The sequence below is a fragment of the Onychomys torridus genome, chromosome 7, assembly GCF_903995425.1.
Source record: "Onychomys torridus chromosome 7, mOncTor1.1, whole genome shotgun sequence".
NCBI lineage: Eukaryota > Metazoa > Chordata > Mammalia > Rodentia > Cricetidae > Onychomys > Onychomys torridus.
The window spans coordinates 68,416,057-68,434,204 of NC_050449.1; the positions used below are offsets into that span (position 1 = coordinate 68,416,057).

Here is an 18,148-nt window from a genome sequence, read left to right on the forward strand (position 1 = left end):
ACTTCATTCTCTTTAAGAGCAGCTCACACTCTGATCCTCTGAACCATCTCTAGCCCTGGCACACATGTCTTTACATTTATTGTATTAATATTATTGTGAGATTAAATGAGATATAATGTGTGTCATGGTGTCCAGCATCCAGAAAGCACCTAAGTGTGAGTTATTATGGCCTTTTAGCAGTAAAGCTGTGCAGGAGATCCACACCAGTGCAGTGAACAGTGCATGGTGCTCTTCAGTGTCAGCAGAAGAGATGGACTGTTCTCACAGCCTTATGCTGCAGGCAAGTCCTTCAGCAAGCAGACATCTGCCTGATGCTGGTGGTGGTTCTTACCCCACTGCATTTGTAGAATGCTGAGTGGCTATGTTACAGTGTGGAGTGCTGCTCATTAAAAATTTGTGCTCTGACATTTTTCCAAAATACAGAAATGTAATACCCACTGTTCTAATCCATGGAATTTTGTCCAAGAAATTTGGCATTAGAGGTTATACAAAAAGAAAGGCTATTCATAATAATAGACTTGGAGAATGTAAGTTGTTTTAGGAAGGCCCTTCCCTAGTTACTTAACAGCTCTTTGTTTGCAATACAAGTCTAGTAACAAGCAGTAAAGATACAACCCTTCCTCCTCTCTCATACTATCAAACCTCTCCTGGTTTTAGACAGAGAAGACAGTGGTACTGTATGTTCATATTTACCAGGCACTTAAATGGTTTAAGTCCTTAACTAGGACTAGAGATGTAGCTCTGTGGTAGAGCACTTGCCTAGTACCTGTAAATTCCTGAACTTAATCCAGAACCCTACAAAAATGAAACAAGTTGAAAGCTGGTCATGATACATACCTGTAATCCTGACCCTCAGGGTGCTGAGGCAGGAAAATTTAAGGCCAGCTTGGGATACATAACCAGTTATGTACATACATACGTGCCAGCCTGGGGTGCATAATGAGGCTCTGCCTCAATACAAAAGATATAAACTAGCTGGGCAGCATGGAATAATAGGTGCCATTTCCATGAGGATTCTGTTTTACATGGCATTTATCAAATCATGATAACTTATAAACAAGCCTTCTTGACCCAACAAATGATGCATGTGAAAAATATTCACCTAGTTATTATATTTAGTTGTGAAATATTAAACACTGTTGCCAAAGTTAGAAATAAAATGCTCACTATTGCTGCTTCTGTGCTGTGCTTGCCACTGTAATATGGCAAGAAAAACAAGTTAAAGCATAAAGACTAGAGAGAGAAGCAAAACTCATTTGCAGTAATTATGGTTGATTAGTTGGAACAGGAACACCCTGGTAAACCAGCCTTAGTAACAGTGCTGTATCCTGTATTCAGTGATTTTAGACACTTCCTTCCTTCCTTTCTTCCTTTTTTTTTTTTTTTAAGACAAAAATGTAACAGTTACTTTATGGCCTCAAACTCACAGAGATCTGCCTGCTTCTGCCTCCCAAGTGCTGGGATTAAAGGCATGTGTCACCACTGCCCAGCTAGACTGTTTCTTAACAGAAATTTGGGCATTAAAAATAAATAATAGGAACCATTGTGGAGATTTGATCCACCATAATCATATTTATACTGTGTAGAGAATTCTGCTGAGGAAGCTAGGAATGGACGGAATGGAAGGAAACTAGATGCAGAGAGCCACCCATGGCACTATTGTTAGTACCCTGGAAGAGATTCCAGCCTAGAGCGGGAAAGAAAACCAGCTAGAGCTTGGCTCCTTGAGCATGTGTAGTGTTAGAATGTACAGAAAATGTAGAAAGAAGAGCAGGTTTGGGGTTGGGAGGACAGGAGCAGGGGAAGGTGGCAGGTGATACTGTACCTTATGGACATTGTGGTTGTTTTTCTTTTCCCTCTGCCTCTTAGTCTTTATGGTTTCTTTGCTCTACCTATCTTTATCTTAGTTTCATTATGTATCCTACCACAGAACAGATTCTTCTTCATTTAAGTGAGACCATCAATGCTTGGCTTACCTTTTTTCTAACCATTGTAACTATACAGTAGTTGGATAATTAACTGTTAAAATAAAAGGGAGTCAAGATGTCTTAGTTTTATACTATTATGACAATATCACAGGCTTCGTAATTTAAAAAAAAACTGTTACATTTATTTGTGTGTTTGAACTCATGTGAATGTGTGTGTAGTATACATTGCATGGATATACATATGCCACAGCACATGTATGGAAGTCTCAGGACAGCTGTGGAAATCAGTTCTCTTTTTCTACCATGTGGGTCCCAAGGAAACAGAATATCAAGCCTGCCAGCAAGTACCTGTAGCTACTGAGTCATCTCACTAACCCTCAGAATTCAGAACTTTAAAATAATATACATTTAGCTTGGCACAGAGGTACGTACACACCTTAGTTTCAGCTATGTGAGAACCTGAGGCAAGAGAATTATAACAGCCTGGGCAGCATAGAGAAAATAACAAGACCCTGTTGGAGTAGACAGCGGACAGATTTACCTCCTGCAGTTTTGCGACGAAGTTGAAGATTGAGGAGCTAACTGTAATCTAGCAAGATCCTCTGTACTGTGTCTGCCCACAATGTGTATATGGTGGATTACGTGCCTGAATGCGTGTGGAGCCCAAAGGACAACCTGGAGAGTCCATGCCCCTCAGGTGCTGTCTAGTTATGTTTGTTTCGTGACAGGCTCACTCACTGTCCCAGAACTCACCAAGTAGGCTAGCCAGCAAGCCCCAAAGATCTGTCTCTCTCTGCCTTCCTGGCGCTAAGATTGCAAGCACATGACACACCAATGGGCCTTTTTGGTTTTTTGAGACAGGGTTTCTCTATGTGGCTTTGCGCCTTTCCTGGATCTCGCTCTGTATACTAGGCTGGCCTCGAACTCACAAAGATCTGCCTGCCTCTGCCTCCTGAGTGCTGGGATTAAAGGCATGTACCACCACCGCCCTTCCCCCCACCCTTTTTAATGTGAGTGTGGGTGTCTTCTCTACATGTATGTCTGTGTACTATGTGTATGCTTGGTGCCCATAGAAGTCAGAAGAAGGCATCAGATCCCCTGGAACTAGAATTATAAATCATTGTGAGCCAACATGTGGATGCTAAGAATTGAGCCTGGGTCCTCTAGAAGAGCAGTCAGTGTTTATAACTACTGAACCATGTGTCCCAATGGACATTTAAGCTTTTTTATTTTTTATATTTTGTGTACATGTTTGTTAGGGTGTGTTTGTGCATATGAATGCAGTGTCCTCAGAGACCAGAAGAGGGCACCAGATCTTGAGCTAGAGTTACAGGCAGTTGTGAGCTACCCATCCTGTGTTCTTGCAGCCAATTTTGGGTCCTCTAGAAGGGCGGTGCATGCTCTTAACCACTAAGTCAGCTCTCCAGCTGTTTTTGTTCTGGGGGTTGAACTCGGGCCTTTGTGCTTGTCAAGTGAGCACTTGACCTACTGAGCTGTCTCCCGCCCATCATACTACATGAAGAATAGTGTAAGATGCTACCTCCTGATCTTTTCTTCTATTACACTCTTTATAAGGTCTGTGGTATGCTGTGGGTAATTTCCCTCTAATCAACCAGTTACATTTAAAACTTACTGTAAGTATAGTGGTATAGGTATCTGGGTATAGGAAATCTGGGTATAGTGGCAGCACAAATGATCCCAGTACTTGGTGGGTGGAGGCAGTAGGATTGACTTCTCATCATTTTTCCCTCGCTCCTGACGACTGCTGAACTCTGCTTCTTCCTGTGCCTCAGTGTGGAAATCTGCTCCTGTCTGCTTCCCTGTCAGAGATGCCCATCCCATGAATTGGTTTGTGGTGTGAGGGTAATCCATATCCCTCTTCCTCTGCCTTGGCTGGAAACAGCCCAGTGGCTAACAAATAGAGTTCCCTGAAGGGATGAACATAGAAATCAGGTTTCCCTTCAGTGTACCCCTGGAAAGAAGACAAGGCCTTTGGAAAAGTCCTCCTGTCCCCAAGGACAGACAAGGCCTTTGGGAAAGTCCTCCTGTCCCCAAGGACAGACAAGGCCTTTGGGAAAGTCCTCCTGTCCCCCAGGACAGACAAGGTCTTCCTCTCACAACACTTTTCATTCTATTAGAAACAAAGAGATTAAATGACAAGTCTGAACTTGCCCAGGATTGGACTCTCTGGATATCACTGCCTCTGTGTAAAACTGAATTTTCCAATGAATCTATTTATTATTGTTCCAAAACAGATATTAATTAAAGGCCAGTTTTGTGGCTGAGACAGGATTGCTTGGAGTGAGAGGCCAAACTGGGCTACATAGCAAGTTCCAGGCCAGCCTAGGGTGCAGAGTAAGGCCATGCCCAATCTCTGAAAAAGAAAGAACCGTTATTTACACAGTTCTTTATATGAATTTTATTTCTGCTTCTCTTTGGCTATTAGTTTTGTTTGTTGGGTATACTCTAGCTTCATTTCTATTTTTATTTTATCTGTGGGTGTTTTACCTGCATGTCTGTCTGTACACCACATACCTCCTGTGCCCTCAGAGGCCAGAAGAGGGCATCAGATTCATGTAACTGCAATTATAGATGGTTGTGAACCATCACATGGATGCTAGGAATTGAACCTGGGTCCTCTAGAAGAACATCCAGTTCTCTTAACTACTGAGCATGCGCTCCAACCTCTGAACTTTATTTCTGAAGGAAGGAATATATAATTCCTCGTAACATTTCTTCAGCCAAATATTCATAAAAGAAATACTCAGCCGGGCAGTGGTGGTGCACACGCCTGTAATCCCAGCACTCGGGAGGCAGAGGCAGGCATATCTTTGTGAGTTTGAGGCCAGCCTGGTCTCCAAAGCGAGTTCCAGGACAGGCTCCAAAACTACACAGAGAAACCCTGTCTCGAAAAACCAAAAACAAAAAACAAAAACAAAACAAAAAAAGAAATATTCATGAAAACTATAGTTTCTTAATGCATACTCGGGTTCTTTGTGCAGAAAAGCCACTAAGAAACTCTTTCTGTATGAACAAGTACAGTTATAGTGTGTTCTAAAGTAAGTGCCTATTGACTATACTGGGTTTGCTGTTTAATAGTTGACTGTTAACTAAAAACAAACCTAAGTTTCTAACATAGCAAGATATTCCAAAATTCAAAGGGCAGTCTTTTTCTTTTTTTTCTCAGATGTTTCTGAGGTAAGAATTTCTATTTCATTGGTTAGGGATGAGACTTAGTATTTGAACACCTCTATATCAAAATTGATGCCCTGGCTCTGATCCCCAGCACTGGGAAAATATCATTTCAGCTTGCTCATTCACTCAGTAGCTGAGCTTACAACTATGCCACAGGGTTCCACTATCACATTGTAATAGTCCAGGTTCAAAATTAATTATAATGTAGGCATCTTATTTAAACCTTAGTGCATACAATTAATGTTTAAAATATTGTTTGTCAGAAGCCAACAGAACAGGGCCAATGAGATGGCTCAGTAAGTAAAGGCACTTGCCCAACAAGCCTGAGTTCCATCCCCAGTAGCATGGTGAGAGGGGAGACTTGACTCCAGAAAATGCCATCTGATCTCCACACATGTGGGACACATAAGCTTGCACTCAGACACAGACACATGCACACACACGCACACACACACACACACACACGCACACGCACACGCACGCGCGCACACACACACACACACACACACACACACACAGAGAACAAAAACAAGTGACATAAAATAAAAAATATAACCAGCAGAAGAACTAATTATGAGCTGCAGGTTTCTTAAACAATACCTTATTTCTTAACCAAAGAAACAAGAGAACTGTCTAAGTTATTTAAGGCTAGGTGTAGTTAGAGTTTTCCTGCCTGGCCCAGTCAGGACAAATCTCTCTCACCCGCCAGTCCCACAGTCGCTCAGACCCAACCAAGAAAGCACACAAAAACTTACATTGTTTAGAAACTGTATGGCCGTGGCAGGCTGCTTGTTATCTACTTCTTCTATCTTAAATTAACCCAATTCTGTTAGTCTATACTTTGCCACATGGCTTGTGGCTTACCAGTGTCTTTACATGTTGCTTTTCATGGCGGCGGCTGGCGGTGTCTCTCCCCAGTCTTCTACTTCCCAGAATTCTCTACTCTCTTGTCCCGCCTATACTTCCTGCCTGGTCACTGGCCAATCAGAACTTTATTTACACAGAGCGATATCCACAGCAACTAAGACTCTTTGAAAGTTGAGTTTTTTCTGAAATAAAAATAAGTCAGAGTTGATGAGAACTACTGTTGGAGAGCGACCTTCAAGATGGTTCTCTTCCTGGTGATAGTGTGTGTAAGCTTGGGAAAATGACTTTAAAATTTAGTTTTCTCTAGGGAGGCAGAGGCAGGAGGATCTCTGTGAGTTCAAGGCCAGCCTGGTCTACAAAGTGAGTTCCAGGACAGCCAGAACTGATACACAGAGAAACCCTGTCTCAGAAATAAAAAAAAAAAGTTTTCTCATCCATAAAAGGGGAAAGTAGTGTCCAATAGTATTTATTATAAATTTAATGAATAGTTATATTGTGTCCTTTATGTGCTTGGCAATATTCTAAAAAATTTACAAGTAACCCTTGGGACTAGAGTCTGGAAGATGCTACTGTCTTGGCTTAATGAAGTGACAAGAGGGTTAGGGAGATGGCTCAGAGGGTGAAGCGCCTGGCCCACATAAAAGCCTGGCCGACACCCACCTGCAGCTCCAGTTCAGGAAGTGGAGACAGCAGATCCCCCGCCAGCTGGCCAGCTGCATTCCCTCACTGGTGAGCTCCGGGTTCAGCCAGAGAGCCTACCTCAGAGAAAATGGAGAGCAGTTGAGGAAGACACCAGACAACAGCCCCTGTCCCCTACATGCACCCTCACACACATATGAGCACTTACACACTTGCAAAGACACAAATAATACGGGAAAAGCTGAGATTAAAAACCAAGTCAATCCATGATACATTTGTTACTACCATTTCTCAAGATCATGTATTGAAGATACGAGATTTTTGTTACAGTTAACAAAACACAGTGTTGTGTGTACATGTGCAGTGTGTATGGGAGTGTGTGCATATGTGTGTGCATATACCTGATGTGCACAGGGAGGTTAGAGAACAACTGTGGGCGGTTGGGTCTCTTTCACATTTCCATGGGTTCCAAGGATGAAGTGTTAAGACTCTCACTGTCAAGAAATAGAAGATTTTGGGTGGAGCAGAGCTTTAAGATCAGTTCATCTGAGTTCATCTGTAGCGCCACTTGGCTTCTTCAGCCTGTCCTTTCTCCTGGTCACAGTAGTGGTTAGTGCCCCAGGTTTTGGTGAAGGTTGTCTGAAACAGTCTGTCTGTCCACGGAAAGTGGTGACATGTTAACTGTGTGGAGGTGGAAGGCATGGCTCTGGGCTGCATGCCAGCGTCTTGCCGCAGCCATTCACAAAGTCAGTGGCTTATGCAAGCTCTGGGCAGAGAAGGAAGTCAGTAAGAGGTCAGTGTAGAGAGCAGGTCAGACAGAGGCCTCTCACGGACAGCATGGGGACAGTTCTTCACAAAGCTGTGGTAGATGAGAGGAGAAAGCCATGCCTGACGGGTTGGAGAGAGACAGGGAAGACAGAATGGAAAGGACAAGAGCTCTGTAGACAGGACTTTGCAGGGAGCTGTGAAAGCTGAGTTGCCAGCTGCCCAAGTCCAGCATCCGTATCAGAGTCATATTGCCAACTAGAACAGCTGGCTCCGTGTGACAGCTATGGCCATGGTCAAGCTTGAGGGGTTGTAAGTGGATGAATTAGGAAGCCAACCAGTGAAGAAGAGCGACAACACACCTTTGTACCCTGAGGATTATAGTGGACTGGGTTTGCAGTAAGACGGGTCTGCACTAGGGTAGGAGATGGAACGGGGGCCCTCACCTCTGTGCACTGTGCTTACAGTCTGACTGGGGCTGCTGGGCTGGGACTTTGGAGAACCATGTTCTTGAGGCTCTGGACTTGAGCCCACTTCAACGAGAAAAGTAAGCAGCTTAGGCACAATGAAAGCTCTAGACACTTGGGAAGATCCAGAGATGAAATAGGCCACTTCCCCACTAGATGTGCAAGGACGGGCTGCTGACAGTTGCCAGGGCAGTATCTGAGGGCTTATGTGGGTGATTGAATTAAACTTTCTCGAGTTTATGAATCTCCGCTCTTGAGAAGCAGTGGAGCTGCGTGTGTGATATAGCACACACCTCTGTCCCAGCATTTGAGAAGTAGAAGCAGGAAGATCAGACGGCTAAGGACAGCCTTGACTGTAGTGAGTCTGAGACCTGCCCATACTAAATTAGAATTCATCTTGGGGAAAAAAAAAACCCTAATGAACCTACAGAAAGAGAGAGGGAGGGAGGGGAGGAGGAAAGAAGGAACGGAGGGAGGGAGGGAGGGAGGGAGGGAGGGAGGGAGGAAGGAAGGAAGGAAGGAAGGAAGGAAGGAAGGAAGGAAGGAAGGAAGGAAGGAAGGAAGGAAGGAAGGGGAGGCAGAGGGAGCTCGGGAAAAGCCTAGGAGAGATCACAACCATGCATGCTTCCTGAGAGATGCAGAGTGAGCAGAGCCTCTGACTGTACCAGTACTGGACTGCACCAGTACCCGCCATCACACATCTCCCTTTGCATCCTTCCCACACAGTTGGGCAGCACACAGCTCTGTCCTGGAGCGTGGGGTGGGTGGGGACTGTCCTTCCCAGGACTGGCTGGGCTGCTACACATGCTGTCTGACTCCTTTCTGCAGCCCTCCAAGGTAGTAGAAAGAGTCCAGGCCACTCATACCACAGAGTAAGATGGAAAGGAGGCCAGGGAAAACCTAGGAGATTGCTAAGAAGGTAATTTTTTTAAAGATAGTTTTGTTTTATCTTCATAGAGGGCAGTCTGTTAACATGAACAAAAAAATCATTCTTTTATGAATTTACCCCAAAATGATAGTGAGTTCAGTTTGCCAGCATATTTATAAAGATTCTTACATCTATTTAGAAAACAACTGAATCATCCTATACATCCAACAGTATGGGACTGATTAAGTAGATCACGCCATAGTTATAGCTAAATAGCTAAATAAAACCATAGACCTACTTTTGAGAGGAAAAGCTGTCTACTACATAAGTAAAAACACGATTTTTAAGAAGCTAGAAAGCAGGGGGCAGCAAGATGTCGCTGCAAGTAAAGACTTTGTCACCAAGCCTGACGACCTGAGTTCAGTCCCAGGAACTCACATGGTAAAATTTGTCCTCTGACCTCCGTTTGCACTGTGGCATACACCCCTGCTCCATAGGCGCCAGCACACATGCCTACACATGCATATACACACATATACATGGCAGACATGCACAAATAAATTAATAAAATGTAATAAAAAATTTAAAGGTAGGAAGTATGATTGTATATCTATAGGATTATCTGTGAACACCCTTGATTTATGACCTAATTTCATTCCCAAAGGAGATTTGAGACCCTCTCTTCCAATCAGCACATTATTATACTTTCTAGTCTCATGTCTAGAAATAACAGAAATGTCTGTATCACAATAATACCAAATGAATAAAAGTGTGGGTCAGATATATAAGATATATAGAGATAACTAAGTTATTGTTAGTTGGAGGTAATGGTTTGGGTTTTGGTGGGGTTTTTTTTGGGGGGGGGGTTAGTTTTTGGATTTTTGAGATGGGATCTTGCTTTGTAACCAGTAGTAGCCTGTAACTCATTATGTAGCCCAGCCTGGCCACAAACTTACAGAATTTCTCCTGTCTTAGCCTTCTGAGTGCTGTGATTATAGGCATGTACCATTGCACCCAGCTCACTCACATGATGAGCTCCTGTTAAGTACTTTAGAGCTAGAGGTATATCTCAGTGACAGAATAAGCTGGAGTTGCCAGGAATAGAGCTGCACACCAGTGATCTCAGCCCATAAGAGCCAGAGTCAGGCCAGGCAGTGGTGCATGCCTTTAATCCCAGCAGAGACAGGTGAATCTCTGTGAATTCAAGGCCAGCCTGGTCTAAAGAATGAATTCCAGGACAGCCAAGGCTATACAGAGAAACCCTGACTCGAAAAACCAAAAAAAAAGGGACCAGAGGCAGGGAGGTTAGGAGTTCAAGACCAACCTCTAGCACTTGTGAACTCAAGGCCAGCCTGGGCTACATGAGACCCTATCTACAACCAATTAATCAATTAAAAATTAATGAACTAGGAATATAGCTCAGTTATATTACATGTTAGCATGGCAAAGTGCTGGCCTAGTGTGTGTATAGCCCTGGGTTCAATCCCATTATGACAGATAAATAAACAGAAACACTGTAAAAAAAAAATTTGATTAATTCAAGTGAAGGAACTTTTAATACAATGCAGGATTTTCCTTTTTTTTTTTTAAATGCCAGATGCCCTGGATGAGTATTTTGAATATGACGCAGAGGAGTTCTTGGTCTCTCTGGCCTTGCTGATAACAGAAGGACGGACACCGGAGCGCTCCCTGAGAGGTCGTGCTGAGAGCTTCCACTGTCCTCCAGCACAGTCGCGCTGCCCAGGGGCAGTTAGACATGAGTGCAGTGACCAGCTGGTCCAGGTGAGCTGGTGGAGTCTGTCTGTCCTTTGTGTAAGCTGGTTCGGGTCCCTTGCTGGGGGGTCCGTCCTTTGTGTAAGCTGGTTCGGGCTCCTTGCTGGGGGGTCTGTCCTTTGTGTAAGCTGGTTCGGGTCCCTTGCCTGGGGGGGGGGGGTCCTGTCTGTCCTTTGTGTAAGCTGGTTCGGGTCCCTTGCTGGGGGTCCGTCCTTTGTGTAAGCTGGTTCCAAATTTTGGGTCCCTGCTGTTCTGTCACAGTGACTTTTGTATCATGTGGGTGCTTGAAAGTGCAGTAGGTGACATCACTGAGAGGAAGGGAGGTTGTTATGACTCCCTTTTCTTTAGTTGTGGAGTTCCCCCGACCCTTCCCTTTTGTGTTCTTACCCATGAGATAAACTGTTACATTGGGTTTCCTGCTTTACCCGTTCCCCTATAGTTTTTCTTTTTTTTTTTTTAATTTTTCTTTTTGGGGGTTTGGGGATTTAGCTCAGTGGTAGAGCATTTACCTAGCAAGCACAAGGCCCTGGGTTCGATCCTCAGCTCAAAAACAAATTTTTTTTTTCTTTTTCTTTTAAGTGCATTGGTACTTTGCATGTATGTCTGGGTGGGAGTGTTAGGTTACCTGGAACTGGGTTACAGACAGGTGTGAGCTGCCATGTGGGTACTGGGAATTGAACCTGGTTCCTCTGGAAGGACAGTCAGTGCTCTTAACCACTTAGCCATCTCTCCAGCCCCCTTAAATATATTCTTGAACTTTAAATTTTTTATTATTGTTGTTGTTTTGAGACAAGGTTTCTCTAGGTAGTCATGGCTGTCCTAGAACTCACTCTGTAGATCAGGTTGGCCTCAAACTCAGAGATCCACCTGGCTCTGCTTCCCAAATGCTGGGATTAAAGGCATGCGCCACCACTGCCTGGTTTAAATTTTTTAAAACATTTATTTAGTATATACAAGTGTTTTGCCTGTGTGTCTGTGTACCATTTGAATGCTGGGTGCCCACAGAAGCCAGAAGAGAGCATCTGATCCTTGGAACTGGAATTTCAGATAGTCATGAGTCACCATGTGGGTGCTGGGAATCGAACCTGGTCCTCTGGAAGAGCAGCCAGTGCTCTCAAATGCTGAGCCATCTCTCCAGGCCTCTAATTTTTAAACTTAAAAAAATCTTTAAAAATCATCTTGTTTCTTTTGATTGTTTAATGAAAATGAATTTTTTTAGTATTTTGGTCTTTAGGTTTCAGAATCTTTCCTATGAACTGATGAAATTGACAAAGTAGGCACACTGGGAAGACTCAGAGACCTGCCAGTCATTGTATTTGGCATTCTTTCCCATAAAGTAGAGCAAAATTGCCCTTCTCCAGAAACTATGCAGCACAAACCTCTACCCTGAGCCCTGTGCACAAGAGCTTTCTATCTGGAGTGCATCATTTAACAAGAAAATGAGACCTCCAGACCTGAGCAAGCACTACCATATAGGTCACGCTTCTTATGCAGATGTCTACAATTATAGTTTTGAAATTTAAATACAAAATTAGAGCAATCATTGAGACATTTATTTTCATTTTCTCTCAAGTGTCGCCAAGCCAGACGGACCAGGTCTGAGGTCACACTGTTGTGGAAAAACAATCTTCCGATCATGGTGGAAGTGATGCTCCTTCCAGACTGCTGCTACAGTGACGAGGGTCCTAGCACAGAGGGGCCGGACCTGAATGACCCCGCCATTAAGCAGGATGCACTGTTACTGGAGAGGTGGATCTTGGAGCCAGTTCCCCGACAGTGAGTTGTTCAACTTGGTCTCAAGTTTTCCAAGACCTCCTACACCTTACTGGAACACTGCAGCATGTCTCTGAACACCTCTTTTTTATGTAGTAGAGCTGAGATACTTACTGTGACACCAAGTGACATTAGGAAGTGCATGTGTGCACTCTCAGAGCACATGTCCCAGGAGATGCTCGTTCCCACTTATCTCCTGCAAAAGTGGCCACTCCATATTTGCTGACACGTGATTGTACCTTCTTCCTTCCCTTAGGAATGGCGAGCGATTCATTGAAGAGAAGGCTCTTCTGCTGGCTGTCCGATCGTTTGTGTTTTTCTCTCAGTTAAGTGCTTGGCTGAGTGTTTCTCATGGTGCTATTCCACGAAATATTCTTTACAGGTATGTCCGGGCAGGGAGGGACAGTGCAGAGTCGCTGGCCAGTTTCCTGAATGGCGTCTTAGCTCTCACAAGCTTATTCCCTTCATTTGTAAATGAAAATCAGTAGAAGTTGAGGTTTGTCTCAAAACAAGTTCAGAGAGTTCGATTACATGGGTCATCTTGGTGGGTTAAATCTCATTAGGATGGCTTGGTGGGTTAAATTTGGTGTAGAGGAAGGTTTCGAAAGCATTCAAGCTTACTTTGGGAAGCCGATCCAGCCTTAATGTCATGATGAAGTGGAAACAGAGGTTACCTGGGTTTGTGACTTCTATTGATGATCTGGAGTTTTCTATCTAAAACACATAAACATTGTGGAACATAGTGCTGTGTGCCCACAGCTCCAAGCTACTTAGGATGCTAGGAGATGCTAGGATGCTTAGGCTCGGAGAATTGCTTGAGCAGTGAGTTTGAACCTGAGCAAAATATTTAAAAAAAAAAGTACATGTGTGTTTGTGTGTGTGAGTTCCTGTGTGCATGTGTGTATGATTATGTATTTTGTGTGTGCATAAATAAACATGCACACTGCAAAAGGATTCATTATTTCTTTATGGAGGTGACAGTCTCTAAATTATCTTGCTCAATAAAACAAACAGAACTCACTTATTTAATAATAAACATAAAGTCCTTTTTTGCTTTCTATTTTGGTAAATATGATTAAATCATAATATTCTTTTTAGTGTTTACGTTTTCTTTTTGAGTTCTTACAAATAGACCTCAGCTAGGCTCAGTGGCTCACGCCTGTAATCCCACAGAAGGTTAAAGCAGGAGGATCGTTGCAAGTTTGAAACCACCCTGCGCTACATAGTAAATTCAGGACATCCTGGACTACAGAGTGAAATTCTGTCTTGTTTGTTTTGTTTTGTTTTTTAAAGATTTATTTATTTATTATGTATACAGTGTTGTGTCTGCACATATACCTATAGGCCAGAAGAGGGCACCAGATCTCATTACAGATGGTTGTGAGCCACCATGTGGTTGCTGGGAATTGAACTCAGGACCTCTGGAAGAGCAGTCGGTGCTCTTAACCTCTGAGCCATCTCTCCAGCCCTTATTTTGTTTTTATTTTTGTTTTGGGGGACAGAGTTTCTCTGTGTGATCCTGGCTGTCCTAGAACTTACTCTGTAAACCAGGCTATCTTCAAACTCAGAGAGCCTCCTGCCTCTGCCTCCGAGTGCTGGGATTAAAGGCGTGCGCCCCGCCACCTGGCTATGAAATTCTGTCTTTAAAGAACAAAGTAATAAAAAGAAACTTTTCTTCCAAGTGCAGTCTGTTGTGCCGTGTGTGTTGGTTTTAGCGGTGACGTGCATGCTGGAGTGCTGGAGTGGACCTTGGTGCAGCGCTGAGTATTTGATTGCTTTTTATCCTTGAAGTGACGTAGAGGAGCAGAGGGCAGCTGTGACTGACCTGTGTCGTTTGGCTCTAGACTCAGTGCTGCTGACGTCGACTTGCAGTGGGGTTTTTCACAGCCTCCAACTGAGCATGTGTTTCCTGTTCCCAACGTCTCTCACAATGTGGCCTTGAAAGTCAGCGTTCAGTCCCTGCCCAGACAAGCTCATTATCCGGTTTTGACCTGTAGTATTCATACTAACATTCTTTATGAGAAGAGAATTCAAGAGCAGGAGCTAAAGGCCTATCAGCATCGTGGCCCTGGTGAAATAGAGCACCGCTGTCCCAGCAGCTCACAGAGTCTGTGTAGCAAACACACGTGGACCATGGCACCCATGAGTGCCCTGCATGTAAGAAGTATCTTGACTCCTGAGTACTCTGCAGCCATTAGAAATGTCAGGCTCTGCCCAGGCACCGGCAGCAAGTCTGACCATGGGGCATCTCAAGCCAGTGTCCTGGGCTTCAGTGGCACCACAGGAGAAGTAAGGTCACAGGAGGGGTCCGTGAGAACTTTGAAATCACTCTCTGCGATTGATTCCAGTGTCTCCAGCTGTCAGAGCTCCCGGCAGTCAGTGGGGGAGCCTAACCCTTTAATCGACTCCTTGATTCAGGATCGGCAAGAAGTCATTGCCAGGATTGCTCAGCACTTGATTCACTGTGACCCCAGCTCCTCTCGAATGTCTGAACCCCCCTTCAACACCCAGGAGTCCACTTCACTTAGTGCTAAGCTTCACCGAGTTTCCCAAGAAAGCCAGAGTGTCAGAAGATGCAAAGAAGCATTCTCAGGCTCTTTCAGGAGCACAGAGATTAGCTCCACAGAGGACACCAGTGAGGGGAAAGTGAGAGGGAAGTCGGAAACCCCGCCAGGAGGGACCTGCACCTCTCATGGCCCTTACTCCCGCCAGTCTGCTGGGGAGGCGAATCCGCTGATTGGCTCTTTGCTCCAGGAGCGGCAGGACGTCATAGCCAGGATTGCACAGCACTTGGAACACATCGACCCCACAGCTCACATTCCCCGGCCTGCATTCAGCAAGCACGACTCCAATTCCATTCCTTCTAAAGTGATCAGGAGTTCATATGATGACAAAACCTTGTTGAAGAAGAACAGAGATAGTGACTCTGTTTCTGCTTCTCATACAGAAGTGTCCTTACTGGGAGACAGAGGTGATGGGAAAAGCCCCAAACCTAGTAAATGCTTCCAATCTTCCAAATACAATCTTCAGGAAAAGTCTCTGAAGCATGAAGTAAGAACTCAGCATCAGAAGCCTCCTGATGACATCACCCACAGTGCCAGGCAGGAGCCGCAGAACAAGGCTGCTGGCTTACTAACTTCCTCTAATATGACTCTCTTCAACGAAAGTGACTTGGGTTTGATTAGCAGATTGGAAAGTACACCTTGTAAATCACAACATAAGGAGCAAGAAATGAGCCATGAAATTGAGAAACAGTGTTCACATTGCAACAGTATTGACAAACAGATTTGCACAAATAAATGTACGGAGAAAATAAAAGATGAGAATTATAATCCAGGATCTCTCAGTCACCTCCAATGTGATGACTCAAAAGGTATTGACTCAAGGATAAAAGTTACTCTGTTGGAAATGTCTGACTGTCTCAATAAGTACAAAACTAATTGTTCAAATAAAGATGCAAAAAGAGCACAGACGTGTGAGCAGAGCAGTCAGCTTAGCACAGAGAGTGACCTCAGTGAAAGGACTGATGGTTTCAGATGCACAGCCTCAGACCAGCTAAAAACTGAGCAGGAGGAAAAAGAAGATTCTGCTGATGGAAAACCTCAAAGGAGAAGTGTGAAGCATTGTTTGTCTACAAGCGAAAGACTGAAAAATGCAGACGTGTTGGTAGGTAACTAAATGTAATATTTTAAATGTAATTCCCAATTATTAGCTGTGGTTTCACTTTTATTCCCAGGAGATCTGGTTATAAAAGCCCAAGGTGCTTCTTATCTGTAGAATACCCAGTCTGGTACGCTAAGCCTTCTACAGAACTTTTAATATCCTTGCCAATACCCCACTCTCTTGAATGTAATCCCTAGGTAATAGAAGTAGATCATGGATCTTGTGGTTTAAAATGCAGCGTGTGGACCCTTCTTTAAAATCCACAGTTACAGCACTGAATTTGTCAAGGCTCTCTGAGGTCTGTCATGCCACCTTTCATCGGTTGCTCGCTCACACCCACTGTCTAAAGGCCATGTGACCTTTTCCTCCCATTCAGAGCACCTGGACTTTACGTTTGGCCTCTGGATACAGGGATGGATGCTGTTCATAAAAACAGTTAGTTTTTGCCTTCTTTACACCCTCCTCCCATTATGTCACATGATTATACAACAGTCAGTTCCTTTTGGCATTTTGACAAGGGGCAGGTACAGCACATAGGGAAACTGAGGCTCAGAGTGTTGGATATGCCTGGAGCAGTGGCTGATCTGGCACCCCTGACCCCCTTTTCAGGTTTCTTGTGACTCAGGGTTCTGCTGCTCCCTCATATTAATCAAGGACAAATCTGTCGGCTGTGCAAGTCCTCTGTTCACTTGGATTTCCCTGCTGCCTGTTCGTTTATGTCAGTGTTGGAAACAGTTGGTAGGAAACAGCCAGGAATCAAGCAGACATCCCTGTCAGCTTCATGTGTTCTGCAAACGGCTCTGGCCTGCTACCAGTGCTGCAAAATAATGAGTCCGGTGTCTGCAACAGTTCCACCAAGTGGTTAATCAGAGGACTTAGTTCCTGGCTTTTTTCCTCACAGTTTAGTCCTTGAGTCATACCAAATAACCATATAATTCTGAAAATGATAACCGATTCTCATAGTTCATAAACCTTCAACATATTGTTTAATTAGGAAGGTACACCCTAAAAGACTTACTGTGGCCTTAATAACACTAGATGTTCTGGAGAGACACAGTGGCTCATGCCTGCAGCTCCAAGCTTTTAGAACCGAGGGAAGAGAGATATGGGTTCAAGGCCACCCTGGCAGGAATGCAGGCCTTTCAAGCATAATTTGGATGTGCTGGTAAAACAGTTATATTTGGGCTCACTTCAGAACTTTTGAAGCATGGTATCAAAAACAAGCACTGTTTTCTGTGCTGGTGTGTGTGTGTGTGTGTGTTTATATACATGCAAGACAGAAAGGACTCTTCAGCCTTACCACCAAGGCTGTGTATCTCAGACTGCATTGGGAATGAATCTACAAAGTTGCCATTATTTGAATATTCCCGCTAATATCTAGTCCTTTTCCTAACAGAGGGATACACTGAAACATCCAAGTGTCTGGAGAAAGCATCATTTTCATTCCTTGGATGGGACATCAACCAGAGCCTTTCACCCTCAGACGGGGTTACCTCTCCTCTCAAGTCCTGTAAGTTCCCTGAGTTGCCTCACGCCCAGCACCTGCAGGCCGCTGAGGTGCTTGCAAGCCCTTCAGCTGATGTTAATAGAAATATTTCAAAACCTGTGAAATAAATTTTCAGTTAGAAAACCTTGTGGGTTTTGATAGTACATTTAACAGCTATATGATAATATGGGAAAGGACTATAAGTTGAACAAATATAAAATGTATTTCACTGGTATTGAAAATTTTTTCTAAAAATTCTTTTGCCGAACATTTTAATTGTTAAGTGTTTAAAAAAAAAAAAAGGCCAGGCGGTGGTGGCACGTGCCTTTAATCCCAGCACTCAGGGAGCAGAGGCAGGCAGATTTTTGTGAGTTTGAGGCCAGCCTGGTCTACAGAGCGAGATCCAGGAAAGGCACAAAGCTACACAGAGAAACTCTGTCTCAAAAAACCAAAAAGAAAAAGAAAAAAAAGATTTTTAAAAAATACCTTGATGAAGTTTAATACCAATAGTTTTTTCCTTAGTCTCAGTAAATATTGGTACCAGCAGCAGTGTTATCTAGAAAGTAGTACAAATAGTTCCATAGTTTCAAGTGCAATGGTTAAAATCTAGCTTTGGAGGGCTTGGGATGTTGTTCAGAGACAACAGATCCAAGTAGGAGACCCTGGGTTCTAGTCCAGCAGCACTTGGGAGGGCGAGGCTAGATGATTGCAAATCAGAGCTACC

General features: G+C 43.9%; 1 protein-coding gene across 3 annotated transcripts in view; it reads left to right on the plus strand.

Annotated features, from left to right (window-relative positions):
• Positions 1-18,148, plus strand: part of Fam214a (family with sequence similarity 214 member A) — a 76,650-nt gene that overhangs the window by 42,144 nt on the left and 16,358 nt on the right. For all 3 annotated transcript variants that reach the window (XR_004945412.1, XM_036192243.1, XM_036192242.1), the window contains 5 exons: positions 10,327-10,511; positions 12,076-12,278; positions 12,532-12,657; positions 14,120-15,941; positions 17,335-17,448. Coding sequence is in view for 2 of the 3 variants with exons in the window: in XM_036192243.1 (XP_036048136.1) it covers positions 10,327-10,511; positions 12,076-12,278; positions 12,532-12,657; positions 14,120-15,941; positions 17,335-17,448 (2,450 nt within the window). In the remaining variant the exon portion in view is untranslated. The remainder of the gene's footprint in view (positions 1-10,326; positions 10,512-12,075; positions 12,279-12,531; positions 12,658-14,119; positions 15,942-17,334; positions 17,449-18,148) is intronic.